Source organism: Motacilla alba, chromosome 11 (assembly GCF_015832195.1).
Source record: "Motacilla alba alba isolate MOTALB_02 chromosome 11, Motacilla_alba_V1.0_pri, whole genome shotgun sequence".
Classification (NCBI taxonomy): Eukaryota; Metazoa; Chordata; class Aves; order Passeriformes; family Motacillidae; genus Motacilla; species Motacilla alba.
This window is the reverse complement of record NC_052026.1, coordinates 11,874,509-11,899,865: the sequence shown is the minus strand read 5'-3', so window position 1 is coordinate 11,899,865 and position 25,357 is coordinate 11,874,509. Positions and strand designations below refer to the sequence as shown.

The 25,357-nt window shown below is 39.5% G+C and overlaps 1 protein-coding gene across 2 annotated transcripts in view; it reads right to left on the bottom strand.

Moving 5' to 3' along the window:
• NFATC3 (nuclear factor of activated T cells 3) overlaps positions 1-25,357 on the bottom strand; it is a 64,693-nt gene that overhangs the window by 20,101 nt on the left and 19,235 nt on the right. For both annotated transcript variants that reach the window (XM_038147899.1, XM_038147900.1), the window contains exons 3-9: positions 19,772-19,934; positions 7,518-7,717; positions 6,677-6,849; positions 5,781-5,921; positions 4,444-4,499; positions 3,675-3,801; positions 821-1,867 (exon numbers count right to left, since the gene is read on the bottom strand). In XM_038147899.1, the coding sequence (XP_038003827.1) occupies positions 821-1,867; positions 3,675-3,801; positions 4,444-4,499; positions 5,781-5,921; positions 6,677-6,849; positions 7,518-7,717; positions 19,772-19,934 (1,907 nt within the window). The remainder of the gene's footprint in view (positions 1-820; positions 1,868-3,674; positions 3,802-4,443; positions 4,500-5,780; positions 5,922-6,676; positions 6,850-7,517; positions 7,718-19,771; positions 19,935-25,357) is intronic.

Below are 25,357 nucleotides of genomic sequence, written 5' to 3'. Positions count from 1 at the left end.
CAGGCCTTCTGCTTTTCCAGCCTTTATTAGTATGACATATTCTTTAAATTGCTTTGCATCTACAACTCAAATAGTCTGATGTTTAGGATCTGATATTTTTCTTTTTTTACTTGGTTGGAAAATATTATAAATAATTATTTAATTAATAACTAAATTTTAAAAATTGTCCAAATATTTACAATACAGTCCTTTTATAGTCTGGCCTTTAGCATTATAATGTCCTTGTTCTGTTTATGTTAAACCAGTGAACTTCTCAAAAAGGTAGTCAGAGTGGAGAAAGCAAACAGCCACTGTGAGCAGAGGTGCTGAATGATGACAGTATCTACAGAATGTCTGTGAGGAGACCAAGACAGTGCCAAAATGCATGTGATAGATTATCAAAACACCAGCCTGCCCTTCAAAACTGGGACAACTCCAAGAAACAAGACTCCAAACTCCATCTATCTATGCAACTTAGATATCATATTATGAGTTTCACTGAAACGTATCAGTGACACAATCGGAAAAGACTTCAAATTACTTTTTTGAATACAAGGTGTCAACGTGTAAGATTTGATCCTCAAGACTTGTTTTACAACAAAACCAAAATCTGTGGGCAAATCAGACTAAAATGCTCGAAGTGTGTAACTACAAATTAACAGCCGCTATAATTAGCTTTAGACAAGTTGTTGCTTTGGACACAAAAATATGACTCTATGACTGATGATATAAATTTCCTTCTGTGAAGAGCAGTGTGTTCTAAACAGAACAACCCTCCCACACCCACTAGGTACCTTAATGCCCATTATAACCCCAGTATTGCAATATCCTATCTACTTACCATCATCTAGCGTGATGTCTTGTAATCCTATGGTTTGAAAATTCAACTCCCGGTCTTCAGGCTCTGGTTTGATGTGAACAGCTGCCCCCTCGGGTACAAAGGGAGATGAGTCACACACGGGGTGGGGCCCCAGGGGTGACACCGTGCCCAGGGCTCCCAGCACGGGGCTGGCGGCCTGCGGCGAGTGCTGCCCCGAGCGGCTCCCGGGCGGCGGCGACGGGGCGGGTCCTGAGCTCGGAGATTGGTAAGGCAGAGGCTGGAGCTGGGGGGAAGAGGGGCCGGACAGCGGCGAGTGGCCCAGCGGGTGGGAAGCTGTCGGGGACGGGGAAGAAGCGGCCGCTGGGTTCGGAGAGTGGTACGGGACCTGCTGCAGCTGCGGAGAGGCCTGGCCGAGGGAGCGGCTCATCGCGGGGGGGACGGAGCCCTGCCCGGCGCCCGGGCAGTGGTATCCCATCGACGGCAGGTGAGCAGATGACTGTCCCGAATGAGCTGCATGTGCCAGGGCGTGTCCTGCTGGACTCGACCCTGACACGGAAGCTGGGTTTGAAGAATGGAACTGCACCGGCGGTAGAGCTTGGCAGCTGAGATTTATCAAATGAGGTACGGCCGTGTCCTGCGGAAATGAAATCGCATCAAATCCTTGGCTGGAGGCAGAGTTCATGGGAAGACCGGGCTGTCCGTTGTACACGTCGCTGGGCTGCATAGGCTGGTAAGAAGGCCTCACGGGAGGTGCTGATGTTACCTGAAAAGACTGAACCATGGCAGGAGGCAAAACATGACACTCTTCGCTCGGACTGAGGTTTCTGCCCTGCATGTGCGGCAGGTGTGGCACCGCCGAGGTCACCATGGCCGCGTAGGGTGGCTGAACGGGACACACGAGGCTCCTGGGTGACGTAGACAGCAAATTGTCATGGGGGTGCCCTTGCTCCGGGGAGGGCAGCTGGGCTCGCATTGAGTGCAGGCCCTGGACGCTGCCCGCGTGCGGCAGGGCCAAGGATGGAACGGCAGACAAATCCACCTCATCTCTGTGCTCTTGCTTCATTATAACTAGAAAAAGTAAAACAGTTTTACAATTCCAGCCCATCTGTACCCCGTGACAAATACACACCAGCTGCTGTTTAACAGCCACAATAGCACTGTGTCATTGCTTCCCTTCTTCTGCTCTGCTTTCACCTTCTTTGTTTCTATGCCTGCTACATCAACCCCGCAAAGCCAGAACTACTCTCCCAGCAGGTATTCAAAGGCAAGCATCTCCCCTTCCAGCGCACCTTCCTATGCAATGGATGATTTTAAAGACATCTGCAACCCAGCCAGAGAAAGTCCAGTTCATCTAAAGGACGTTCTTGTCACCAGAGGAGGGGAGCTGCTGCTGGGCTCCACTGAAAATGGGCAGATGTGAGCTCAGTATCACGCACTAGGAAATGGTGAAGGCAATTTTTAGCAGGCTCCAGGCCTTCCTTAGCCTCTGATCACAAGGACAGCTGAGTTTTGAGCTTGAGTAGTGCACCACGTCTTAATTACAGCAGCTCTAAGCACATCCCCCAGTTTCAGTGATGGCAGCAACTGTTCTTAGAAGAGCTACAAACTGACACACTTTCAGTTACAGGTTTATTACAGGTTTATTTTTTTTAAACTACTGGTAGGCTTACAATGAGATACTGATCTTAAGTACCAGTAGAAAAATGCTAACACTTAAATTCTCATTCACTACTTTATAAAATACAGTTAACTAAATATTACAGTCAAATGAACTGTAATACATATAGAGTGTTTAAAGTGCTTGTGTAATAACAGCTGCAGTCACAATTCAGCTTGCTTCTTATTTAAGTAGTAAGTGACATTATTTCGTTCCATCATTTAAATAATTTAAATAGAGATATTTCAAACAAAAATATAGATGTGTAACTATCTTAGGAGCTGATATTCTTGAAAAACAGTTGACAAATACCACAGAAATCTGATAACACAGTTAATGTGTACTTGGCATACCAGACACCTCAGTAACACTGCCTAAATTTAAAAAGTAGGTAATTTTAGAGCACAACAAGTGAGCACAGCTTATTTTAAATTGTGTTAACTAATGGCAGTTGGCTTTGTCAGCACATACAGAAGTTTTAAGAAGTTTATATTAATATCTGTATCTGACTTTAAAGACTCCTTCAGATATCTGACTTCAGGTGCTCCAAGCAGCACCAAAGGGTCCCCACCGTCACTGGGAATCCTGACTGCTCCAAATGGGCACACAGCTGAAATAAAGCAAGAGGCAGGAAAGGAGCAGGCACTGCACATCTGGTGCAAGCTCTCCCGCACCCCAAGTGGGAAGGAATAGGATGTTTTACTACATCTGCAGTTAACATGCCCTGGTTTTACTTCTGGCTAAGTTACAAGCTGATTTGTCTCAGTAAACTGCAATGTATCCAGAGTGGGGGAAAAAAGAATTTGACCTTCCTTGTATCTAAACCTGTCTTGGTTCTTTTTTCTTTTTTAACATTTGAGAGTAGAAAATAAAGCACAAATTTGTTCTTCTATGATCTCACTATCCATTGTGTCATCACGACTGTTATTTCAAGAGCAGCTTCTGAGAGCAGCTTCATCATTACTCTCGAAGAAAAGTAGAATGCAAAAATTATTGTGTAGAAAGTGTAATGAAGAAATAACTAGCTGTGGTCACAGTACTGGAGCTTAATACTCTATATTTCAGCTTTTTAATTAGACAAGCTTTAGTAACTGTTTTACAAACAGTTCAAAGCTAATCCTATGTTCCTATCAAAGGAACAAAACTGTCTGGAGTATTTTTGTATGTCCACTTTAAAAAACAAAATAAAATGCCACTTTTGTATTTTTCATTTGATACCTGGTGTGTAAGTAAAACGTTGAGATTGGCTTTTTTTCCTCTTGCCATTGCAGAGATAAAACTGCACCTGAACTGCGGCTGTGATGGCTTTGTTGTGGTATGGAGGAACTTCAAGTACGATGTTTGCCTATAGGAAAGTTGAAATAAAGAGGTTTTACACATTAAATTCAAATGAAACTATTAATTACAGAAAAACAGAAACACTTATGGTAAAACTAAAGCATCCTAGTATTTTGAAATTGGCAAACTTCAAGTTCATGCACATTACATAGTAAAACAGTACTACAGGCAAACTTTTATTTAGACAAATTTATTTTCTTTTAAACACAAGTGCTCTGAAGATAATGCTTTAATTAAACAGACATATCATCTAAAGGATGCTTTGCTTATCAGCCAGAGAACAAAAAAACCTTCTAGCAGTAAAAAAACCCTGCATTTTGGATCATTAAGCTTTTAAAAAAATTTTTTAATGCAGTGGAAGTAATTTGTCATTTTAGCAAAATTATCTTAAGTTTCCGCTTTTTAATTTTCAAGTTCTTTTCTCATTGCTTTCACAACAAGCACGCTATTTCCATTTCCTTCAAAGCACCTTCTTAATGGCTACTTTATAGTGTTAAGACAATTTAGAAGTCTCCAATTGTCTGTCTGAATTGGTCAGTGAGCAACTTACTTTAATAAATGCAGTCTAAATTTCAGAACAACAATGAAAATATCAATTTACACATTTAAAAAAACCAAACTTTCTAAAGTAAGAAAAATTGTTTCTCACCCCTTGACACTTTTCCCTAATTATTTTCCCTTCTACCTCCCACTGAGGTCGTCCATCTGTTGAGAAAAATTTACAAATAATTCAAGCAAAAAGCATTTTCTTAACACTTTAAAAATTCATCTTTAAAATATTTAAATACTTAATATAAAACAGGATTTATTTTGAGTCATGAAGAGGCTGTTAAACTGACACACACGCACTGTAAACAAAGCACAGAGATGCTTTAGGAGTTTCAGGAGTGCAGCCACTGCACTGCCTGCTGTGCAGCACTGTGCACTGCACCCCAGCGTGCTGGCCCGGCACAGCTGAGCTGCAGAGCAGGCTCTGAGCACGGGCAGTGCACAGAAGGGCTCTCCCCTCGTGTCCCGAAACCTTTCTGAAGGGCGCTTCAACTGCTGCTGCCGCTTGTGCTTATTCAAACGAACTGCTGATGACTTGGAGGCTGAGTCAGCAGCTGAGATAACCCAGGCCACCGCTCCCTGCCCGGCCCCAGGGTCACGGTGCCCGCGGCTCCCCGCCCTGAACCCACAGACCCCGCGGGTGGAATGCTGGGCAAGGTGCCCGTGCCGAGAGGGGCAATCACCTGGCAGCCTCCCTGTGCCCTGAGCTGGCACCACCCAGCCCCTGCGCCCAGCACTGGGCTCCCTCTGCCCTGGGCGCGGTTACAGTTAACCAGGGAGCCACAGCAGCAGCTCTGCCTCTTCCAGAGGTGTTCGGCTTGTGTGGCAGAACACATGATTGCACAACATTTTGTATTTGGTAATGAAAACAACACCACTCTTATTACCATATGTATGGAAATAATAAGATGTAGAAGAATTGGACTCGGTTTGCAAATTTTTGTTTTTAATAATTTCTTTTGCTACTGCTTTCCCAAAAGTTCAAACCAGACACTTAAGTCACCAAAATGATAATTTAAGCTGTTCAGATTTTATGTTTTATTGTTTTGTAGCCAGCATTTATTTCATTAGCTAAGGAGTCAGTTCCTATGCATTGATAAAATCAGATGTAACATGGCATCAATGCCAAATACTAGATTTCAATTAGATCTCATTTTCACTTTTTCATTTTTTTTATAAGAAGGAGCAAATACATGGTATGATCTGTTAGCAGCATCTTTCAAATACATACATTCCAAGTTAGTTACCCTCTAATTGTCTTCCTGAACCAGGACTACTTCGTTAATAACTGCCAACCAGCACACAGATCAGTGCCCAAATGAACTTTCCAATTACTACTCAGGACTTTTTTTTCTCCTATTAAAACATCCTTATTTCTTAAAATCAAGCTCAGGTACTGAGCTTGGTTTGAAAAAAACCCAGCAAGACAGTATTTACCTTGTCCTTTTTCAAAAAATATAATTTTGGATTCTGGAAGGAAATTGGATCCTGTCACCACCATTTCATGGCCTCCATTTACTGAGCAGCTGTTGATGCTGTACTTCTCAATCTGAGGAAGTTCTTGCGCAGATCGCTGAGCTTTAGAAATATTAAGGGAATAATTATTATTCACAATTTTAATCATCATGACATTTATTTTATGATTCTAACTTGAAGAATCAGGGACGAAACTAAAATGACCATCTGTTTACATACACAAATCATATTTGTCTATGATTTATTTTTGCTTTTAAAATTATTTTGAAATTATGTAATTACAGAAAAGAAACACCAAGAAGATATGAATGCCAACAGTCTCTACTGTTACAGCTAATTCAATTTTTAGTTTAGGAGTACTGGATTAAAAATTTCTTTAGAAGTTTCTAGACAAAATGAATTCTAGGGGAAATTCAGATTAATCATTCCTTGATTCCTTAGTGCCAGTATTTAACAAATCAACCCTCCAAAAGTTTAGCTGGTCACTAGAGATTACTGTATAGGGAAAGTCATGGTACAGACTCTTATCAATTAAACGGTATCAGCTTTAGAATGAGTATTTTCACCGAGATGTAGCAGCTGCCTCTGCTCATACACAGGCATTACTGAGGCTGCTGTGTGACTGCACTGAGGCTAAAGCCCAAACCCTTGTTTTTCCTCTAAACCTCCAGGCTGTCACTGGGCAAGTACCATCTTTATTTAAAGATACATTACCTTTTGGTAATTGAGTGCTTTACACAATGCTTTTTACACAATTGCTATATATAATTCTGGCAATAAATACTGTCAGAACGACACTACTCCTGACACATGCAGAAACCATGAGTAGAAAAGATGTATAGTTAGAGCAATCTTACAGCATTCAACAGGTATGGAAGCAGTCTGCAGAGATAAGACTTTTCCACTGGGCTGTGGGATGTGAACGCGGAACACGAGGCGCACTCTGGTGTTCTTTCTCCCAATATCTGTCTCTCCTTTCCGGAGCTCTATGTCTGAATTGCGCAGTTTCAAAATACCAGCACAATCGATACTGGAGACAGGAGAGGATGGACAGATGGATCACAAGAGAAATGGAAGAAAATCAGTCAAACTACTGCCTAAGTTCACTCTGTAAGCCTTTCTTCTGTTAAAGAATGAAGCCGTTCTATTTTTCCCCACATTATGGTATTTTAAGGGTTATTTTAAATGTCTACGATTGAAAGAACGCTTAGTGTGGAAACAGCAGCAAGTACTGGTGAAACATTTTGTCTTGTAAATGTCCAGCTGCTGCTTTTTTGAACCTTTAAAAGATTATTTGTTATTGCATATTGTTTAACCTCCAAAGTGAGTTATTTAACATAGTAAATGTCATTTACAAGGAGCAAGAGACCACTATTTAGTTCTAGCTTAGGAAGAACTAGAGAACAACAAAGTGTACCCATCAAATCCCAGCTGCTATTCAACACAGTGGTCAATTATTCATATGAGACACACAACTTCAGTCATATAACACATTTGTACAAGAGCTTCCCTGCCTCTCTGCTCCCTTACTTCTGACTGTTCTCACATTGGTTTGCTTTAAGAGATGTGTCTCTTCATCATGACTCAGATTTGTGGAAAATACGCCAATTTTACAGGACTTTTCTTTCACCTTTGCACAAACAAAGAAAATAAAACCTACACGTAGAAACCAAATGGCTAACTCATGCTGTGATGTACCTGGCTGACATATTATTTTCGGGAAGAAGTGGAATTTCCAGCACTTTGGTGCTGGCAATGATGATCTCCTGGCTGGCAGTGGCCACGGTCTTGCCGGTGATGCGGTGCACCTGGTAGAAGGCGTGGGGCCGCAGGTAGCGATCGTCGGCCGTGCCAATGAACATCTGCAGGTTCACCGGCTTCTCGCTGTAGCCCAGCAGCTGAGGGAGGGGCACACGGAATAGCAACAGGTTAGGTGGCTCCCACTGCACCTGTGGGTGCACACTACAAACACACAACCAGTCCAAAGAGCAAAGAGTCAGTAGTATTCCATTACAAACTTCTTCAAACCCTTCAGCACGCAGAAAACTGAGTACAGGTATCAGTTGCCAAACACGAGGACTGGCAACAATTACTGGAGTGAATGAATATCAAAATATCATTATTATTTTTGAATCTCTCAAAGACACGAATCTCAAAGAGAATTTTTCTATCTACAGAATTTCTACATCAAAGCTATGCTATAGGTCTGTTTCTGGTAATGTTTTTAATTACCAATTACCAATTTTACTAAGATGCACCTAGATTCTAGAAATACTAAAAACTTTTAGCTTTTCTACTACAAAATGGAATAGTAACTTTTATTAAACTTAAGAAGTTTTGTCAATGAAAATGTATCAAGTTAGGACAAGAAGATTCAATTCGTATCTAGACAATCAAGTGTGCTTTATTTTTGGCAAGGAAAATACTGCAAACCCCCAAACTCTGCAAATGTTAATTTACACATCTTTCTGTTTCTCAAATACAATCTAACCACTAATGCAGGCAGTTGCCATAAAACCACCTGTTGCTTGAGCTAACTGCAGCAATTCTGGCACAACACTGAAACAACAGAAAAAAATTATGAACTGAAACTAGAAGAAAAAGCCCACTTTATGATAGTACGTGGGTAATTTGTTAAGGAAACAAATGTAACAACAGTAACACCAGTTTCCTTTAACCCCTGTTATTACAAACCCATTTTCCTTCACCTTGCTGCAATTGGCAGATTGATGCAGGCTGTAAGTTATATAATTGCTAAACTGCACTGGAGCAGATTTACATTTCATTGACTTTGACATCAACTTATGTTCAAACGAGAGGGAGGGACAGACAGTCATTCTTTAAACGTGGTTTTGTCATGTCAATATTTTTGTCTCTAGGGAGAGTTATTTGGTCACACAACAATATTATCCAAGCTCTTTACAGAACTAACACTTAAAAACCAAACAAAACATGTCAATTTAACCTACTTAGAAGAGTAATTTAAGCCAGTAGTCAGCCGCACAAAAGCCCAAAGCACACCCACACCCAGCAGTCAGAAGCCCCACTGCTGGTGCATCACTCCTGGCAGGGACTTTTATGGACCAGTTGAACCAAGGTACAGCTTGGTTTCTATATTCAAGTGGCAGCACCTACCATGTCTGTCACTTTTATTAGGGCTTTCTCAGTCAAGAATAGAAATTTAGTTTTCAACAGAAGTCTGGAAAGACTTTGCTTTGGCAAATATGTTATTCCTGCAGTTGTCAGTACAAAAAGAGCGAAATCCAGCTAAAAAACATCAAACCAAACCATCCCTTCAGCCACTGAGAGGAGACAGCCTAGATTGTCAGAGTTGCTTCCCATGTAAGTAAATGTGATAAACAAGCATTTAGAAAGGTTACAGTAAAAAACCTCCTGTGACAGTCAGTGTACTGGCAGGTTTCTCTCCCTTCACTCTCAGAAGTCAACTATAAACTACAGGAACATCAGGACCACAAGGAACTTTCCTCTTAGTGTTGTCACCACAGTGGAGCATAGGGACTGGTACACCAATTAAAGATATACACATGCATAAGTTCCTTTTTATGCTTGATGCAGGACTTCAGTGTCTCTCCAAAAGTGTCTTTTTCGTTAAATATCAAATGAATAATTGATTTTTTATTAGTCTGAATTATTTTAGGAGTTTAAAGACAATTAGGACACATATTAGTTTAGCATTACAGCAGCCATCTTGTCACAAGTTCTCAACACTGTGACTCCACCATCCATTTTCCTCAGAGTTAAAATTAAATCTTAACACAATGGAATACAGCCTAAATGTGACGTTAGTTAAATGTGTTCACTCTAATACTGGGAATTATAAAAATTACAAGCCAGACCTATTCAAAAATTTGACTGACTTCCAAATGCGGTCACTGTGACAAAGCTAATTTCCAATTAAGGCTAATCTTCCCCATGCTGAACAATGGACATGTACACAGCAGTTCTAGAGATACTGGTGATACCAGAGATAAGGAAGGGTGGGGGACACTTGTAAAACTAAGCTGGTCTCTCTACAGTGCATGAAGACCATCTTCTACAGAAGACACAGAGCAGGAGCTCGGCTTAGGGAAGTAAAACGTCCCCCATGCCAGCACTCTCACTGGTATTGCCCAGGAGACTCTATGGCCATATACACTGGCAAGGTAGCAGAGACTTAAAAATATATATTTGGTATTGAGACAATTTATTGCTTTTATTCAAGGTCAAGTAAAAAGAGAAACATCCCCTCCCCCAACGAAGCAAAGGAATAAATATAACCAATGTGTGCAATATGTGTGGCAATAAAGTCAGCCAGGGAGTGGGAAAGAAAGAATAACCCCCATGTACTCCAGCACAGAGTGCAATTCAGGGCCTGAGTGCACCAATGGGGCCTCCTGAGAGGAAACATCCCAGCCTTCAGCAAGCAATGGACAGGCTGCAGTGTCCCTGTACGCCCAACAGCCACTGCCAAAAGCCAGTAAGCTCCACAGGCTGCACACAGCTAGCTAGCCTGATGTGCTAGTGAAACTCATGCAGCTGGAGAGATTGTGGATAGAAAAACCTCTACTTTTATTATACAAATCTGTGCTTTAGAATGAATATTTCCCCCCTTAAATCTTGTGTAATAAGCGAGCTGGCAACGCCAGGATGACTTGCCATTATTGATGCAAAACCTACCTTGTGAATAATGAAGGAGAATTACTACCCCAAATCAACTTCAAATCAGGAAAAATTATTTATTTAGGCATTTAAAAGGCATTCCTTTAAAATACAGTTTTGTTCTCATTCAAAAAAATATTAATTTCATTGACAGCAGGGTAATGCTTTCTTACCACCTTGTCTGCTTCATGCACAATTCTGTATGTTGAACAGCCCAAACATTTAAATCAGTAAAAAACCCCAACCTGCTAATTGTTTTTCAAAGAAAATAAGTACTTCATTAACTTGAGAGAAAAAATACTATATTTTGTTCAAATACATAATAAAGCCATGGTATCTGTACCTTTAGTTCACCTCAGTAAAGAATATACACAAATAAGAACACAGTGTGTTTTTACAGAGCATAGGCATTTAAACAAACAGCATTTTACAACCTACTGGCAAGTGCTGCAGAATCAGCACCATGAAGAAGCATTATGGTAAGGCACTACAGTATCAGTGTGCTCAAGATTCAGTCATGGGTCACTTACAGAGGAACAGTAACCTGAACTACTGGTTGAGCCCTAGGAAGGCTTTCAGGTACACCTTCCAGCACTTACTCCGTTAATGTGCACCATTAGAGCTGCTCACTACAAACAAAAATTTGCTAATTTTACTTTAAAAAAAGATATAGCACTTTCCCAGGAGCAGCAAACAGTGTGCTGCAGACAAGCAGTACGTTACTGCACTGTGTCACTACTGACCTCTAGAAACCCTCCCCTGTAACAGAATCCTGATACACCACCCACTGCTCTGCCGAGGAAACTCAGCCAAGTTGTTTTTGTGTTTCTATATCGTTTCCATAGCAAAGGTCAGTGCCTGCGTAAGTTAAACTAAAGCTGGAAGGCTAAAGACTGAAGGTCACTACAGGATAAGCCACAAGGGCTTCACGCCAAAGCAGCTCCAGTGTATTACTACACTGCACACAGGAAACCCTGCATGGCACTGCAAGTTCAGAGCTTCTACCAGGCAACTACAAAGGCAGGCACTTAATGAGAGAGTTTTGGATCATCAAGAAGCTGTATTTTATGCAACAAAAACACTCCCATGTTCTTAATGCACACATGGAAAATCCTTTAAAAATGTGTCACGCTAGAGACTATATGGATTCATTTGATCACTGAAGACAGCGCTATTTAAACCTGGAATTTTGTGGCAGTGGTGAGACCTCTCCTTGCTGAGAAAAACAAAGAGGTCACCTTATTTAAGAGGCATCAACATGGAAAAAATCAATCCATCAATCTGGAAAAAATAAATTAGCATTTTTCCAGATTTCCTGCGGATTATATTTGGACCATAGCTGGCTCATTGGCTCTGATCTAAAGAAAACCTTGCAACTTGAAAAACTTGTGAGAAGACTCTCTTTAGTCACTAACACTTAAAATTTTTACCTCCTCATCCCACCTTCTTTTTAAATGAAGAAGGTTCTGTCCATGTTTTCCATTTATTGTTGCAGGCCAAGTCTTACCAATCTCTATTCAAGTGTAATAGTGTCATTTCTTAAGACATACAACAAAGCCTGGGAAAAATATCCAAGAGGAAATACACACTTCACAGTAACCAGGTACTTACGGACATCACTAGTATACTTGGAAATAGTCTGGGTTTCTGAACCAAGTATCCAAAACCCCAAATACAATATAGTGTCACTGAATCCAGAAATAATGTCAGCATTCCATACACCTACACTTTCAGTCTTAGAACTTAAGAGGAAACATGGAACTGGGTGTGTGTGTACAGGGTGGTGGTGGTGGTGGGGGAAAGATAGTTTCATCAGTTAGGTTTTATGCTGAGCTGTCAAGTATACTATGATACCAACAACATTCTGATGGTGTCAAAACCTATTTCTTTTTATTTTTAAAGCATTTTTCCTGCAAAACTTTCCAGCATTTATTAGGAAATTGCCATGCTTAATCAAACTCTCATTGGGGTTTAATACTCATGTTTTATGTGCCTTTTTTTTGCTTGCTAATTGCAGATGAAGATTTCAGTGTTCCTTTGCCTTTGCACAATTAATTCACTGCTTAGGGCATTACTGGTTTGGTGAAGTAGGCTGATTAGAAAGAAAGCTTTTACATACAAATAGGCCTCCCTAAAAATAGGGCATAGTCTTGAAATACAATGCAAGTTTGACACAATCAAGTCCCTAAAGTTAACAATCCATCTTCACCAAATGCACCAGTATCTAGACAGAAATCCTCAGCTCAAATGTGAAGAACAGGGAAGGAAACTCATCTGTGTAAAGACCCACAAGCACTTAATAAGCATTTACTTCAGATGGAGATTTCCAAGATTTTTCAACACCTTGATATAAAAAGCAGGTTGTAAATAGTTATTTCCCCCTTGACAGACTCACAGCAGCTGGATGCATTTCAGCGACTTCTGTATTCCTTAGAACACCCCCAGAGTGACAAGGTAAGGAGGACAAAAGAGAATAATACAGGTCCTATTGTGGAGGGTGAAAAGGAAGAGCTGTCCTCATTAGTCAGCTACTTCTTCCTTTTACTTTGGAAGACTGAGCAAAATGTGGTACAGTTCACTATGAAACCTAAAGAATCCTAAAGGAGAAGAACCTTTACTGCTTAAATTTCAGTCCACTTCAAAAGTAAAATATAATTTGTTTTTAAAAGAAATTATTTAAAGGAAAAACCAAACTATCGAAATGTTTGATCCTCTGAGAACAGGGCATGACCCACAAGCCTGGAATCTTTTGGACAGTGGTATCAGAGAGGCACCAGTGCATGGCTTTGATCAACGGAACTTTTTTTCCTATAGACATTTCTTCACAAGAGTTTCCCTTTGGAGTGGAGTGCAGTGGCTTTCCTACAGAACTCTGAGGATTGCTGGGTTTAAAAGCTGAAGGGCTATCTGCCAAGCTGAGCAGCACATCTATCAGGCATGACTTGGGATGACAAGTAAAGGATGACAAGGATCCAAGGGCATGAAGATGAACATAATTTAAAACAAAAGACACCATGACTAATTCCAGTGATACAATTTACTGTGAATTTATCAACAGCTGTGTTTTGAAAAACTAAAGGCAAACCATGGGCATGAAATGAAGAAAGCAGAGCTCAGGGAAGCTACTGAAAGTCAAAATGACCTCAGTTATCCCTTGCAGCCTTCAGGAGGTGCACTGAGTGCTGACCTATAATCTTCAATGGACCGCTTAAAAAAGACTGCAGAAACTGATGGAAGGAAGGAAACTCCATTCAGATCTATCATGCACTATTCCAGCCACTGGCTCAGAAAGTCTTAACAGCACATTGGATTTTTAAAATAATTTCACTCTGATTCTGCAGAGGTTATAATGTGATAAGAAGTTAAATGTCTGATTTTAAAGTTCAATACAGTGAACCAAAACATCTATTTCAAACCCTTCCTGATGTGCAGTACTATTTTCTGTTGCTTGATTATTTGGTGCACCTTTCCATCAACAGAGAAGGAAAAGCAAACACATCAGAAAAGTCTTCCTTTGTGTTTTGTTAAATAAACTTATTGAGTAGACTGACTTCAAGACTTTAAAATAGTACAGACCTTTGCCATTGTGAAAAAAAATGACAGATAAAAGAACAAACTTTAATAAACTATTAGGTAGGGGCACAAGTCCAATTAAAAGCAATTTAAAGGTTGTCACAAAAACAAACAGATCCTGCAAAGGACTAAAGCAAAAGAGTAATGGCAAATATCAGTTCATTATTGGTCATGGTACCATGTGTTTACACATGTACAGAACATTCTTCAAGGTTTAAAAACTTAGATTTCTATTTCTGAAATCTCACACTTCCACAAACTCACTGCTTGCAGACAGGATTGAAAGTGTTTTAAATACTGACTTCAGGCATTTTTTGAGGTGTTTTAGTCCTGTCCCATTTTATATTATGCAAAAAAGGATATAATCTAATAGCAAAAATAGTATTAGGCTAACACAGTGCAGAATTGCCAGTCCCACATAACCAGCCATCAAACCGTCCATCTGCACCTGGCTCTACCACACTCTTGGAAAAAAAAAGGTGCTATTCCTGAAATACCAACTCCAAATGCTAATGATGCTATGGAGAGTTTTTGGACAAGCATTGCTGGGATAGGAAGAGGTTATTCCCACATAACCTGTAGAAAAAAAAATTTAGTAACCAATGATACAAAAAGCAGATGACTGTTTTTATTGGTTTTCACAGCAATTACTGCATTTTCTAGAGCGAGTACATGCATCACTTTTGCTATCTGTTTTTGGGATTCTGAAGCAGAAGATGCCTAAATCAAACTGTCCTTGAAAGACACATAGCTTTAGAATCTCATCCAAAGGTCAATGTTTTTTGCCAATACAGCCCATTACACAGTTCACACAGGCTGAGATTTACCTTCTGCCTTTTAGATTTATTGGCAAGTTGCTGTCACCAATCAACAGCAGGCAACTAGAGCTGGGATACAGCCTGCCTTCTGCTGAGGGACAAACCAGGAAAAAATCCAAGACAAAAATGAAAATTAGACAGTGGAAGGCAGGAAGAATGGGAAGGGCTGCAAAACAGAAAAAGAGAGCTGTTTATTGGACACAGAGAAGAGGGAGAACTCCAATATTATACCTAATATTCAAGTAGTTACATGCATTAGCCACAGGGAACAGCTGGGAAAAGGTGACAGGCCAGGAAATATACACTCATTTAGACAACGCTTTGTTAATTTATTTTTATCAGATCATCTGACATTGCCTGGATAGATCCTCTCTTGTTGGTTGCAGTTTCTTCCATCAGGACTCAGACAGTTTGACAGGCTTTTTGAGAACACGTTCCTGTCTCAGAACTTTCAAAGCAGTTCAAAGTGAGTTTACTTTTGCTCAATTAGTTTACTTCTTTCATCCACTGCAGTGCTTATCATGACTTCAAGCTCTGCAATCACTTTAAACAGAGCTGACACAAAGTCCCTCTTCTACAATCTCCATGAAACCTCACACAGAAAACTCTGCTTGTCAGTGAGTAGCAGTGTGTAGCCATCAAAAGAAACTGACTTTTATTTAATATTGCTTTGATTTTTGATCTTGTATTTTTTTTAGCTGCAGAACTGCTGAGTTATCCATATGGATTCCACAATGCATCCCCTCCTCTGTTACTGTGAATCTGCTACAGGAATAATTCTGCTTATGGCAGAGGAACAGAATGATTCTATCCTTAAGCCCCTTGCAGTGTAGGAAAAAGACACTTCTGGTCCAGGCAAATTCTTAACAAATACCAGCACTCCAAATCTATCATGCATACCCAGGGTATGAGTGGATTCTATACAGTGTCTGCTGCAGATACACCATCAGTTGTAGAACCAATTACCCACCACAGTTCCTACCTACACCTGACTCCCTCAGTGGGCCCAGGACAGACACTCCTTGCACACGGAGAGGTGCTAGGGAGCAGCTGAGAGCCCACAGTCCCTGAGTACATCACTCTGCATGGTTACAAGATGACCAGCATGGACATCACCTTCTTCCCCAGCAACAGGACAAAAGATAAAAGGAAATACTACTTCCTGTGCACAACACAGCCTTTATGATTTACTACCAAAAGATGTCATTAATTTAAAATCCTTGAGCTCAGAAAATTGCAGAAAATTACATGAATAACAGGAACACAATATATAAAACAAGTTAGCTTATTTTAAAAAGAAAAGTTCATTTTAGATCAGAAAACTAAGGTACAAAAGTAAAAACCCCCCAAACTATCCCAAAGAGATTTTTATCTCTTTAGAGCCCACCTGCTCTAAGAGGCTTTTCTGGTTTTCATCATAAGCATTATCCAAGTGAGGTCTCATGAAGAATCCTACCAGTTCAGACAGAAGTAAAAGCTCATTCTAGCAAATTCTAAGTGCAAACATTATTTTATTTGTACCCGTGGGAAGAGTGGAAATTCAAGCAATGATGACTGTTCATTTAGAGTTGGATAAAATGTGACAGCTACTTGTTTAAAAGGCTTCATAGATGGGTGAATTGCAGACTCTAACCTATGAATTAGAATGGTAAAATTAGGGAGTGCTCAGAGGCTGTCTCCTGGCAATGCACTACAAAATTGCCACATCATTTGGATGACAAAAGCTCAACGTGCCACCTTTCTCCTTGCAAACCATTCTGCTATATTATTTATTCCTTCCCTGTGAAAACCCTCAGCATTATCATGCAGATTCCCTACCAAGGTAAAAGAAACTGTTCCAGATGACAAGGATTAGCTGGAACATATTCCCAAGAAAGCAGAGCTTAAAATGAAAGGTATCTACTACTTCGAACATTTTGCATTAAAAAAAGCTAAAAACAAGGGAACATCATTATAGAATTAGCTTTCTTAAAGTTAAGAGATATACAAAGCAAAGCATGATGCTCCACTTATTTAATTTCCTCCCATTTGGAAATAAGCTGATTAAATGTACTCACAACAGATGATGCCAAATTTGTCAGAAGCTTAGTGTCCTAGCAACAGGTGTGGTACAGTATTAGTAATAGATTAATGACATGCACTAATACATTAAAGGCTTGAAGCCATGTACTATCTTAAAAATCTTTATTTTAAATAATACATCAAGTGCATATGCAGAACTACAGAGGCTTCACAGTTTGGAGATTAAATACTCCAGCTTTCTAGAAAATAATGTTCAAAAGCAAAACAAGTAGTGTAAGAAGCAAAAGCACAGAGGCCTTCGGCACCCAAAGATGTGGCAGTTGGACTTGACAACCGCTGTAGGTCTGCTCCAATTAAAGGATTCTATTCTCTTTACCCACCTCCTTTCTCATCTCTGACACTGGTAAACACAGCTATTTCACACGGGAAAATGTGGAGTACTTCACTGCAATGATCACACACATGAAGTGACTGCTCTAAAGCTAAGAGCACCAAAAAGAAAAGTCAGAAAGAAGTAGTAATGCACGTTGTGATGTGGATTTCTGGAATAAGCTTCCAGAAGCATTGGAAAACATTTCGGTTTGTATGGAAATAAAGTAATATTCACCTGCTTACAGATATTAGTATTACCTTTTTCAAATTTGGCCTTTCTCATGCTGTTTTTCCAAGCAGTAAGTAAAGAGTAAATACAAATCAATGATCTGTTTCATAACAGCTTCCTATCTCCTATCAAACACAACAATTTGTAGTCCAGCTGGAAGAGACCGAATTGCAAAGCTGAATATTAATTTGCATTTGCATTCATTTTAATTTAGAGGCATAGTACAATGCATGTGTTGAAGCATAAGACTGTCAGACAGATAAATGCTATCCTCATTTTTAAGACAGCATTTTCATATAGTAAGGTATTTCACAATTTCAATGCAAATAAATAAAACAATTTTAAAATCATTGGTGTAAGTCACCCACTACAGATGTTTCTTCTAATTTGCATTACTGCAGTTAGAAGCATCCAACACTGCAGCTTAGAAGCATCTAGTTCTGTAAGCAAAAGAAAGCCTACATATTTGTCAAATCTTGCAAATATCAGCATAAATTCCCTTAATGCAAATATTGGAGCAAGACAGAAGTACCCAGAGAAAAAAAATTAAACAATGATGAATGCGGTTCACAGCAGTTCAGGAAAGATTTATTTTGTCAGCTAAAATCTCTCAGGTTTCTGTCCTCAGTAATGATGTGTTAAATTCCACCGCAAGCACCTTGGCATGTGGAAGTTGTGTCTACTTGTCCTCTACTGACTAAAGCAACACACTACTACACATGAAGGAACGTGTCTTGCCAGCTTTCCAATCCCAGCCTAGTCCAGGCATCCTCAAATTTCTCTGGTTTGCAGCACACACTTCCCTAAGAAGCACCTGACCTTGGCCTCTACTGTGCTAAGAAACCCTGTAGGTCTGACAAAAGGAGAGAGTTGCAGCTGGTTAGGCCACAGCATTGTGAGAAGAAAAACACAGAGCAACTTTGCAGGGAACATGAAAGCTGGATGAAGAGCTCAGCTCAAGAATTGCAATAGAAAAACAAGGAAAGACATTCAAGAAAGAAGATGGGATGCAGACAACCAACCCTTTTTAGAGGGAGAGAAAGGAATGATGCACAGCCTTGAAGAGGAAAAAAGGTGTAACGAAAAATTTCAAGGTAAGCTAACAGAGAAGAAACAGTGATTAACAGCCCAAAGAATATGATTAGGAGTCAGGCTGAAGAAATTCGTCAGAGAAGAGCCTGGAAGCAGAGGTTGCTTTGACAAAGTAATAACAGCAGATCATCCAAGACACTTAAACTCTGCTAGTATATCTTCATCTATATAGATGAAATGTAATGATGTAAATACAGAGCGTGACACAATTCACTTGCCAAAGAGAAGGAATAAACTATAAGGAGGAAAAGTGATAACATGTTTCTATTACAGTAAGAGTAGGAGAAAGAATGGGGACGGATTATGCCAATCCTATCAGCACTTTGCATCTGGTCTCCAATAGTAATCAGTTACTTTCAACTACTGGAAGAGGATAAATATATAAAATACATTTTTAAATGTATACACTGTAGCAAAAGATTTAAGACTGAAACACTGACTTTATTGGAAAAGAACTTGAAATATGATGGATTTGGAGGAAAAGACCAAACCTGCTGCAATCTTCATGTAATCAGATTTTTCTCCCGTCTCTGTTTTATAAAGACTTTGTAACTGTTGTCTGATTTGACTTATAAACAAACCATTAAATTTTGTTTTAATCTGGCCTGGAATTAAGATAAAGACCATTAAGCAATATTGAGGTAAGTAAAGAGACACACTAAAGGCAAACATAAACCAAGGCATCTTAAGGAGCCCCACAGTTCTTCAGCACCATTTGCCCCATATTCAGGGAATGAGGGTGAGTGTCCTTCCAAGCCGTGTGAGCCAGCTGACACCCTGGATATTAAAGGAGACATCACTGACTATCCCTAAGCAATCCAGAAGTCTCCCCAGCACAGAGCAAGATATTTGTGTACACATCTGAACACTCCAAGTCAGTGAGCAGCACATCACATCTTGTGCACAGTTATTCCAACAAGACCAAACCCACATATCCTTCTCTTCAAAGAGAGTATGATGCCAAAGCCAAGTCTAATTTACCAGGCCCTTACATCTTATTCTGAGCTCAACAGTAACTGGTTTCTTGTTGGTCAGTGTTTTCAAAATAGTTAACATTACATTTAAGGGAGAAAATCTTGCCCAGGAAAGGCTGTAAGCTTCACAAAAGGCAACAATTCACAGCATTGCAAATACCAGTAAGTGTAGTTAAAAAGTTACCTTCTATTCAAGAAAGCCAGACTTCCTACCTTTACTACAGGGTGTCCTCCAGTAGATGCTTTTACTGCTCCTCTGCTTCCTTCTGTTTCATAGTGAGCTCTGTGATGAGTTTTAGGCTGGACTTCTATTTTCAGTTCACACTGCCCATAATGGCTTGGTAAAGGCCAGTCAAGAGGTGGCAATGAAGATGTGCTGCAACCAAGATAAGGACATGTGGTCACATGAAAGGTGCACTCTGGCCCAGCATAAAGCCTTCACTGTAAAGCACAGACATTGATGTCACTTCTCTAAAAAATGATAACCAAACAAGAATAACTATCAGCTTAAAATTGTTATGTGAAAAACCACAGTTTTGCTGTACATTAAAATCTTGAACTAGAATGGAATTTCTTCTTTCCAACACCTGAGCAAAAGAAAGGTACTCTATGACCCACACTACCAGTGCTACTCTACAATGCCTTTATATTCACTTTTTAACCTTAAGTATATCAGCAAGCAAATTCAAATGTGGTTTAGAGGGAATAGTGTAAACTCAATTTGCCAGTCATTAAGTTTTAAATCTGCACTGTCTTCCAGCTTGCTGTTTTTGCTTTCCTTTGGCAAGCACTGCATTTTGTTAACTATCATTAAAATGAACACTATGTGAAAACACAACCTAAGTTTTAAATATCTAAGCATAAAGACTTACTGCAGCAGGCAACAAAGATACCCAATGTTGTGTTCAGCTTGTCCACAGACACACCCTTACATACAGTAGCAAAGTCACTCCAGGGAAGAAGAACAAAATACAGTAATAGAAATAACATGGAAGAACCTCAAACAATGTTTACCTACCCTTTTACCTGCACAGATTTATAGACTTAAGATTCTAATAAGATGAACAGTCAGATTCAAGCCAGTAACTACGTGGTAAATTAAATTAGGAATATTTAAAAGTGAAAATCTTTTTATCTCTTATGTACCCAAATTTCTCTGTCAAAATAGCTGGTACAAACTGAACAGATACGGTACCTGAGAGAACTCTGTTAATGCACCACAGGCTATACACCAATTATTGGGAGGTACTACTGGAAGTTGAATGGTAAATTCAGTCAAGAAAAAAGTATTTGTTGATCATGACCACTCTCCATACAGTGTCTCAGAGACGTACTCCTCCTCCAACTAACTAACAATAATGTGGCACAAGTTGTATCAGACTCACATTATCTTTTGAAAAAATATTTGGCATACTAGGACAAACATGGAGACAAGAAAATAACCAACTCTCAGAATTTTGTCATTCTTTGAAAACAAAAAGAAAATAACAGCATGAGAGAGCAAGGAAGCGGACTGTGCACGTGCAGAAGCCTAAAATGTTTAAAAAAAATTGCAAGAGATTCCCCAGTAAATGACACAGCTTTTGAAGCTGTAGTGCATCAAACAGATGTTTTCTAGATGTAGTTGGTCTGACAGTTACAGCTGCTTCCCTTTTGATGTTGGATACCCAAAGTGTTGTTTCTCTCTGAATATTTTCCTTGACATCTCTATCCCTGAACTTCTCAGCAGCAGTGGATTCTTGACAGGTTTTAGGATACTCTGTCATGCACCTTCCTGCCCTGTAGGGGTATCAGTTTTATGTATTTTTGCTGTCCTTACACATTTTTCAGACAAATACCATAGAGGTACACATTGAACCAAATCAGTGATCTAACTTGGGTTCATTTTGAAATGTAAATTCTTTAATCCTATCAATTTAACAGAGTCCTAGTTGCCTGTACACCTTCAAGCAGAACACAGGGGTGGGAAGCAGAGTGGAAACTTCATAGCCAGCACTGTCACCTTCTTAAAGTCACATGAACCCACAAGACTGCACATCAGATAAATTTAAAAGCCCCAACAGAATACAGTCTACAAACTCTTGGTAATTTGTTTTTTTTAATTCTATGAACAATTCAATATCAAATGAGGAAAAATCATGTCAGCCTTTGGGGTGCAAGAAGAAACAAATCTGCATATGTTTTGAATACTTTTTTCATATGAAGCAATGCTATTTTGTACCAGATGCTGAATATGGGAAAATAGGTCTGAAGCTGCCAGCTTTACTGCATGTAAGGATCTGTTCTCAAGAAAACATTATTCAGTCTACACTGATAGCTGAGGATCAGCAGTAAAACTGCTAGATTTAACTCACCACAGTTATCAGTTGTAAACTGTGCACTGAACTTCACTGAACTTCTGCACAATCTCTGATAGTGCAGAACTTAAATTCAATTTATAGTAGTGTATTACTCTTATATGTCTGGAACATGTTAAAGAATAAGCAGCTCAGCTGCTTCAGAAATGAACAGGTACTTTTTCTGTCTCTCCCCAGCTTACACAGCATGACAGCTTTGTGTTACTGATGAAGATACTTTACTTTGTATTCAGAACCCAGATCAGCTGCTGACCATGAAGGGTTTTTCAAGTTATTTTAGAACAAAAGATTAGGAAAAATAAGAACTCTTATGTTTTAAAGCCCTTCACTTTTCAGTCTTGATGGAGAAGGAACATGTTTGTAGATATTTCCACATTTCATTAGTAAGTTCTACCCAGTTCAGTGCCAAATTACTGTTACAACAGCTTGGGACTTAGCAAAAAAAGAGAGAGAGAAACTTCTGTGAAAGGCTTTTTTTTTAAATTAAAAACCTTATTAGCAATGCAGTAACCTACTGGTAAATGACCAAATCACATCAGGATAGGGAAGTAATGAGTGACAGTCATTCTAGAGCTTTCATTAAATCAAATCTTTGCACATTGAAACAGCACCAATCTGTAAACCTACAAATGTTCTTCTGGAAATACCAAGAGTTCTATAATATGATCAATGCAAGCCCCAGGAAGCTCATACTCATATATATCACACCAAGACTAAAGACTATGGAGAACGGCAGCTATTAAAGGGAACTCAGAGCTAAAGAAAGAACCCATTGGCAGCACTCTCAGCAGAAGCAACAGCATTTGAAGGTATCACTTCATTGATTTTACCAATATTAACCTAACAGATACCTTATTCTCTGCAACCATCATCTCCAAAACAGAACTGACTAATGAGGAAACAACTGATGTTCAGAGTAAGAACAGCCAAACATGTCCATAAGGATTTGAGCATTGAGACCTGTAAAAGGCAGGGCACAGCTCACTCTGAGCTGACTCTACCCTCTGCCATAGGAAGAAGCTTGGGGCAGAAACAGGACTGCTTGTTTGCTTTGACTGTGGCCCCAGAGCAGCATGTGTGGGACAGAAGGAAGAACAAAGCCTAAGGGACTCATTAACATAACTCAGCTAAAAACAATTACCTTCCATTTGTAGCACTGTTTTTGAACACAGGTACAACTGATACAAAAATTCATTTTAGCCACTCTGTATGAAAATGTTTTTACCTCCTTGTAGCCACTAATTCTTGTAGCAACCTTCCAAAGATACCCTGTAGTATCTCCAGACAGTTGTTAAAGTTCACTGGTTGAGATTCCCAGATCTTCTAGAGAGATACTTTTATTAATTTTTAGTTACAGCAAAAATAATTTTCCACTTAAAGCTCCTCCCAACATTTCAAAAGCGAAAAAGCTCACTATGTGGTTATTCCACATTTTTTCCTCATCCCAAGTTTTTGAAGAGATGAACCCACAGTGTATTCTGTGACAAGTCAATGTTGCAAGACAGCAACCCCCTGAGAATCTCAAATCATAACTATGATCCAATACTACGGTTTTCTTGCAGAGCCAAGATACTGCTGTGGCTGCTCTTCACTGCCTAGAACAAAGCCATATTCTCCCTGATGGAGAAATTCTGAAGTTAAGAAGTTTGGGGCCATTTCAGCTGCCACAGTGGCCTATCAATAGGCTTTATTAATACTGTTTACATTCAAAATACCACCATTCTGCTCCTAGCAGAAGAGCTCACACTGCTGTCAGAGTACTGGAACAGTGAACTGCCAAGTGGAAATCTCTGTTCCATCATCCCAGAGCAAAGCAGAGAGATGAATAACAGGTACAGCACCAAGGTCCTGCACTACACACTACCTGAATTTCCCTGAATTCATTAATGGTGTGTAAACATTACAGTGATAGCATTGCTTATTAAAAACCTAAGAGGTTCAAAGGTCCTTTGCTTGTCTCACTTAAGTGGGTTCTTATCTTCAAAGTCAGTAATTTGCAAATATTTTCATTTTAAAGTTTTGCTAGTAGAATAGCTGGTGTTATTTCTATTTATCAGAAAAAGGTGATAAATAGCAGACTAACTTTGTCTATAGAAATCTTTCAATGTGAGTGCAGTTCTTAATTTTAAGACCAAAGGCCCAGTATACTTATGGTAAAAATAGGACATAATTCTGTTCCTCTCTCTTCTTTAGACTTCCAAGAAAAGGATTCAAACAAAGGAAACAGCTTTCTCAAGTATTCCACTATCTACCACTTTATGTAAATTTTTTTTCCTGAATTAATTAATTACATTGTCAGCCATCCTAGTTTTCAGCAGTAAAATACTCTCAAGCTGCCATTACATGTCCAGCATTAAAATTACTTCTGAGCTGTAAATACATCTGTCAAAGCCTGTTTGTTCATCACCACTGGGATAAAGAAACTGTTTGATATCCCATCACTTCTCAGTGTCATAGATTAAATTAATGACAAAATAGTCTGGAGACAAACACCAGTTTATGTAGCAGTTTTTAAATCAATGTATAAGTCTCTATATATTCCATGAGGGAAGTAAAGGAAACTAGGTTTTATTTCAAGAATTTTGACCATTAATGAATACTGCCTGGTTATCTTCCAGCCACTAAAGCACCATTTTTTGCCATCAAATACTGTGGGGCTAAAGAAAGAAAGAAAAAATTAATGACTCGTTAAGTTTACTACCCTGCAAATGCCTGTTTGCTTGAGACACAAATTAGATTGTCAAGATCCACTTGACCAAACCTAAAGTCTACTGTTTCACTAGTCATTCATGTTAAAATAGAAAGTTTAAACCAAAGGTGATCAAGAGTTTTTAAAAGGAAAAATACCAGAATTGCCATGATTTTCAATTGCATCATCAGAGAGCACTTTTCTAAGAAATAGCCCCATGTTACCTGCACCAGGGCTGGCCATGTCTGTGATGGTCCTTAACTCCACAATACCATAACCAAGGGCAGCACCAGCAATGCTCCTGATCTCTTAGGAATTGTACTTGTAGAGTGAAGTCCTCACCAAAGGTATTGTATTATATCACCTGCTCAGTAGATATTTCTAGGTGATCTCTAGACTCTTTTTAGGGAAGGTTGGATCTACTATCACTACATTAAGATTCCAAGAAGAAAGGGATTTTTTACGTGGAGGAGAAGGAAAACAAGAGACAGAGATAAAACCATGTCTTACCCATCACCCTGTGGGGAGGCTGGGGGTGAAAGAAAGAGGTATCCTTAACAGCAACAAGAGTAACCATGTCATAAATAAAATGACCAAGTTAATTGCTGAATATTCTGTAAAATGACCAACTGAATCTGCCTCATACCTGGTGAGTGACATCACCAGCAGACACCTCCACTATTCTTTGTGCAGAAGCTGCTGCCCAGTTCTTTCACTTGTAGGGAGGGATTGCTGCAGTGGTCCTGCCCAAGC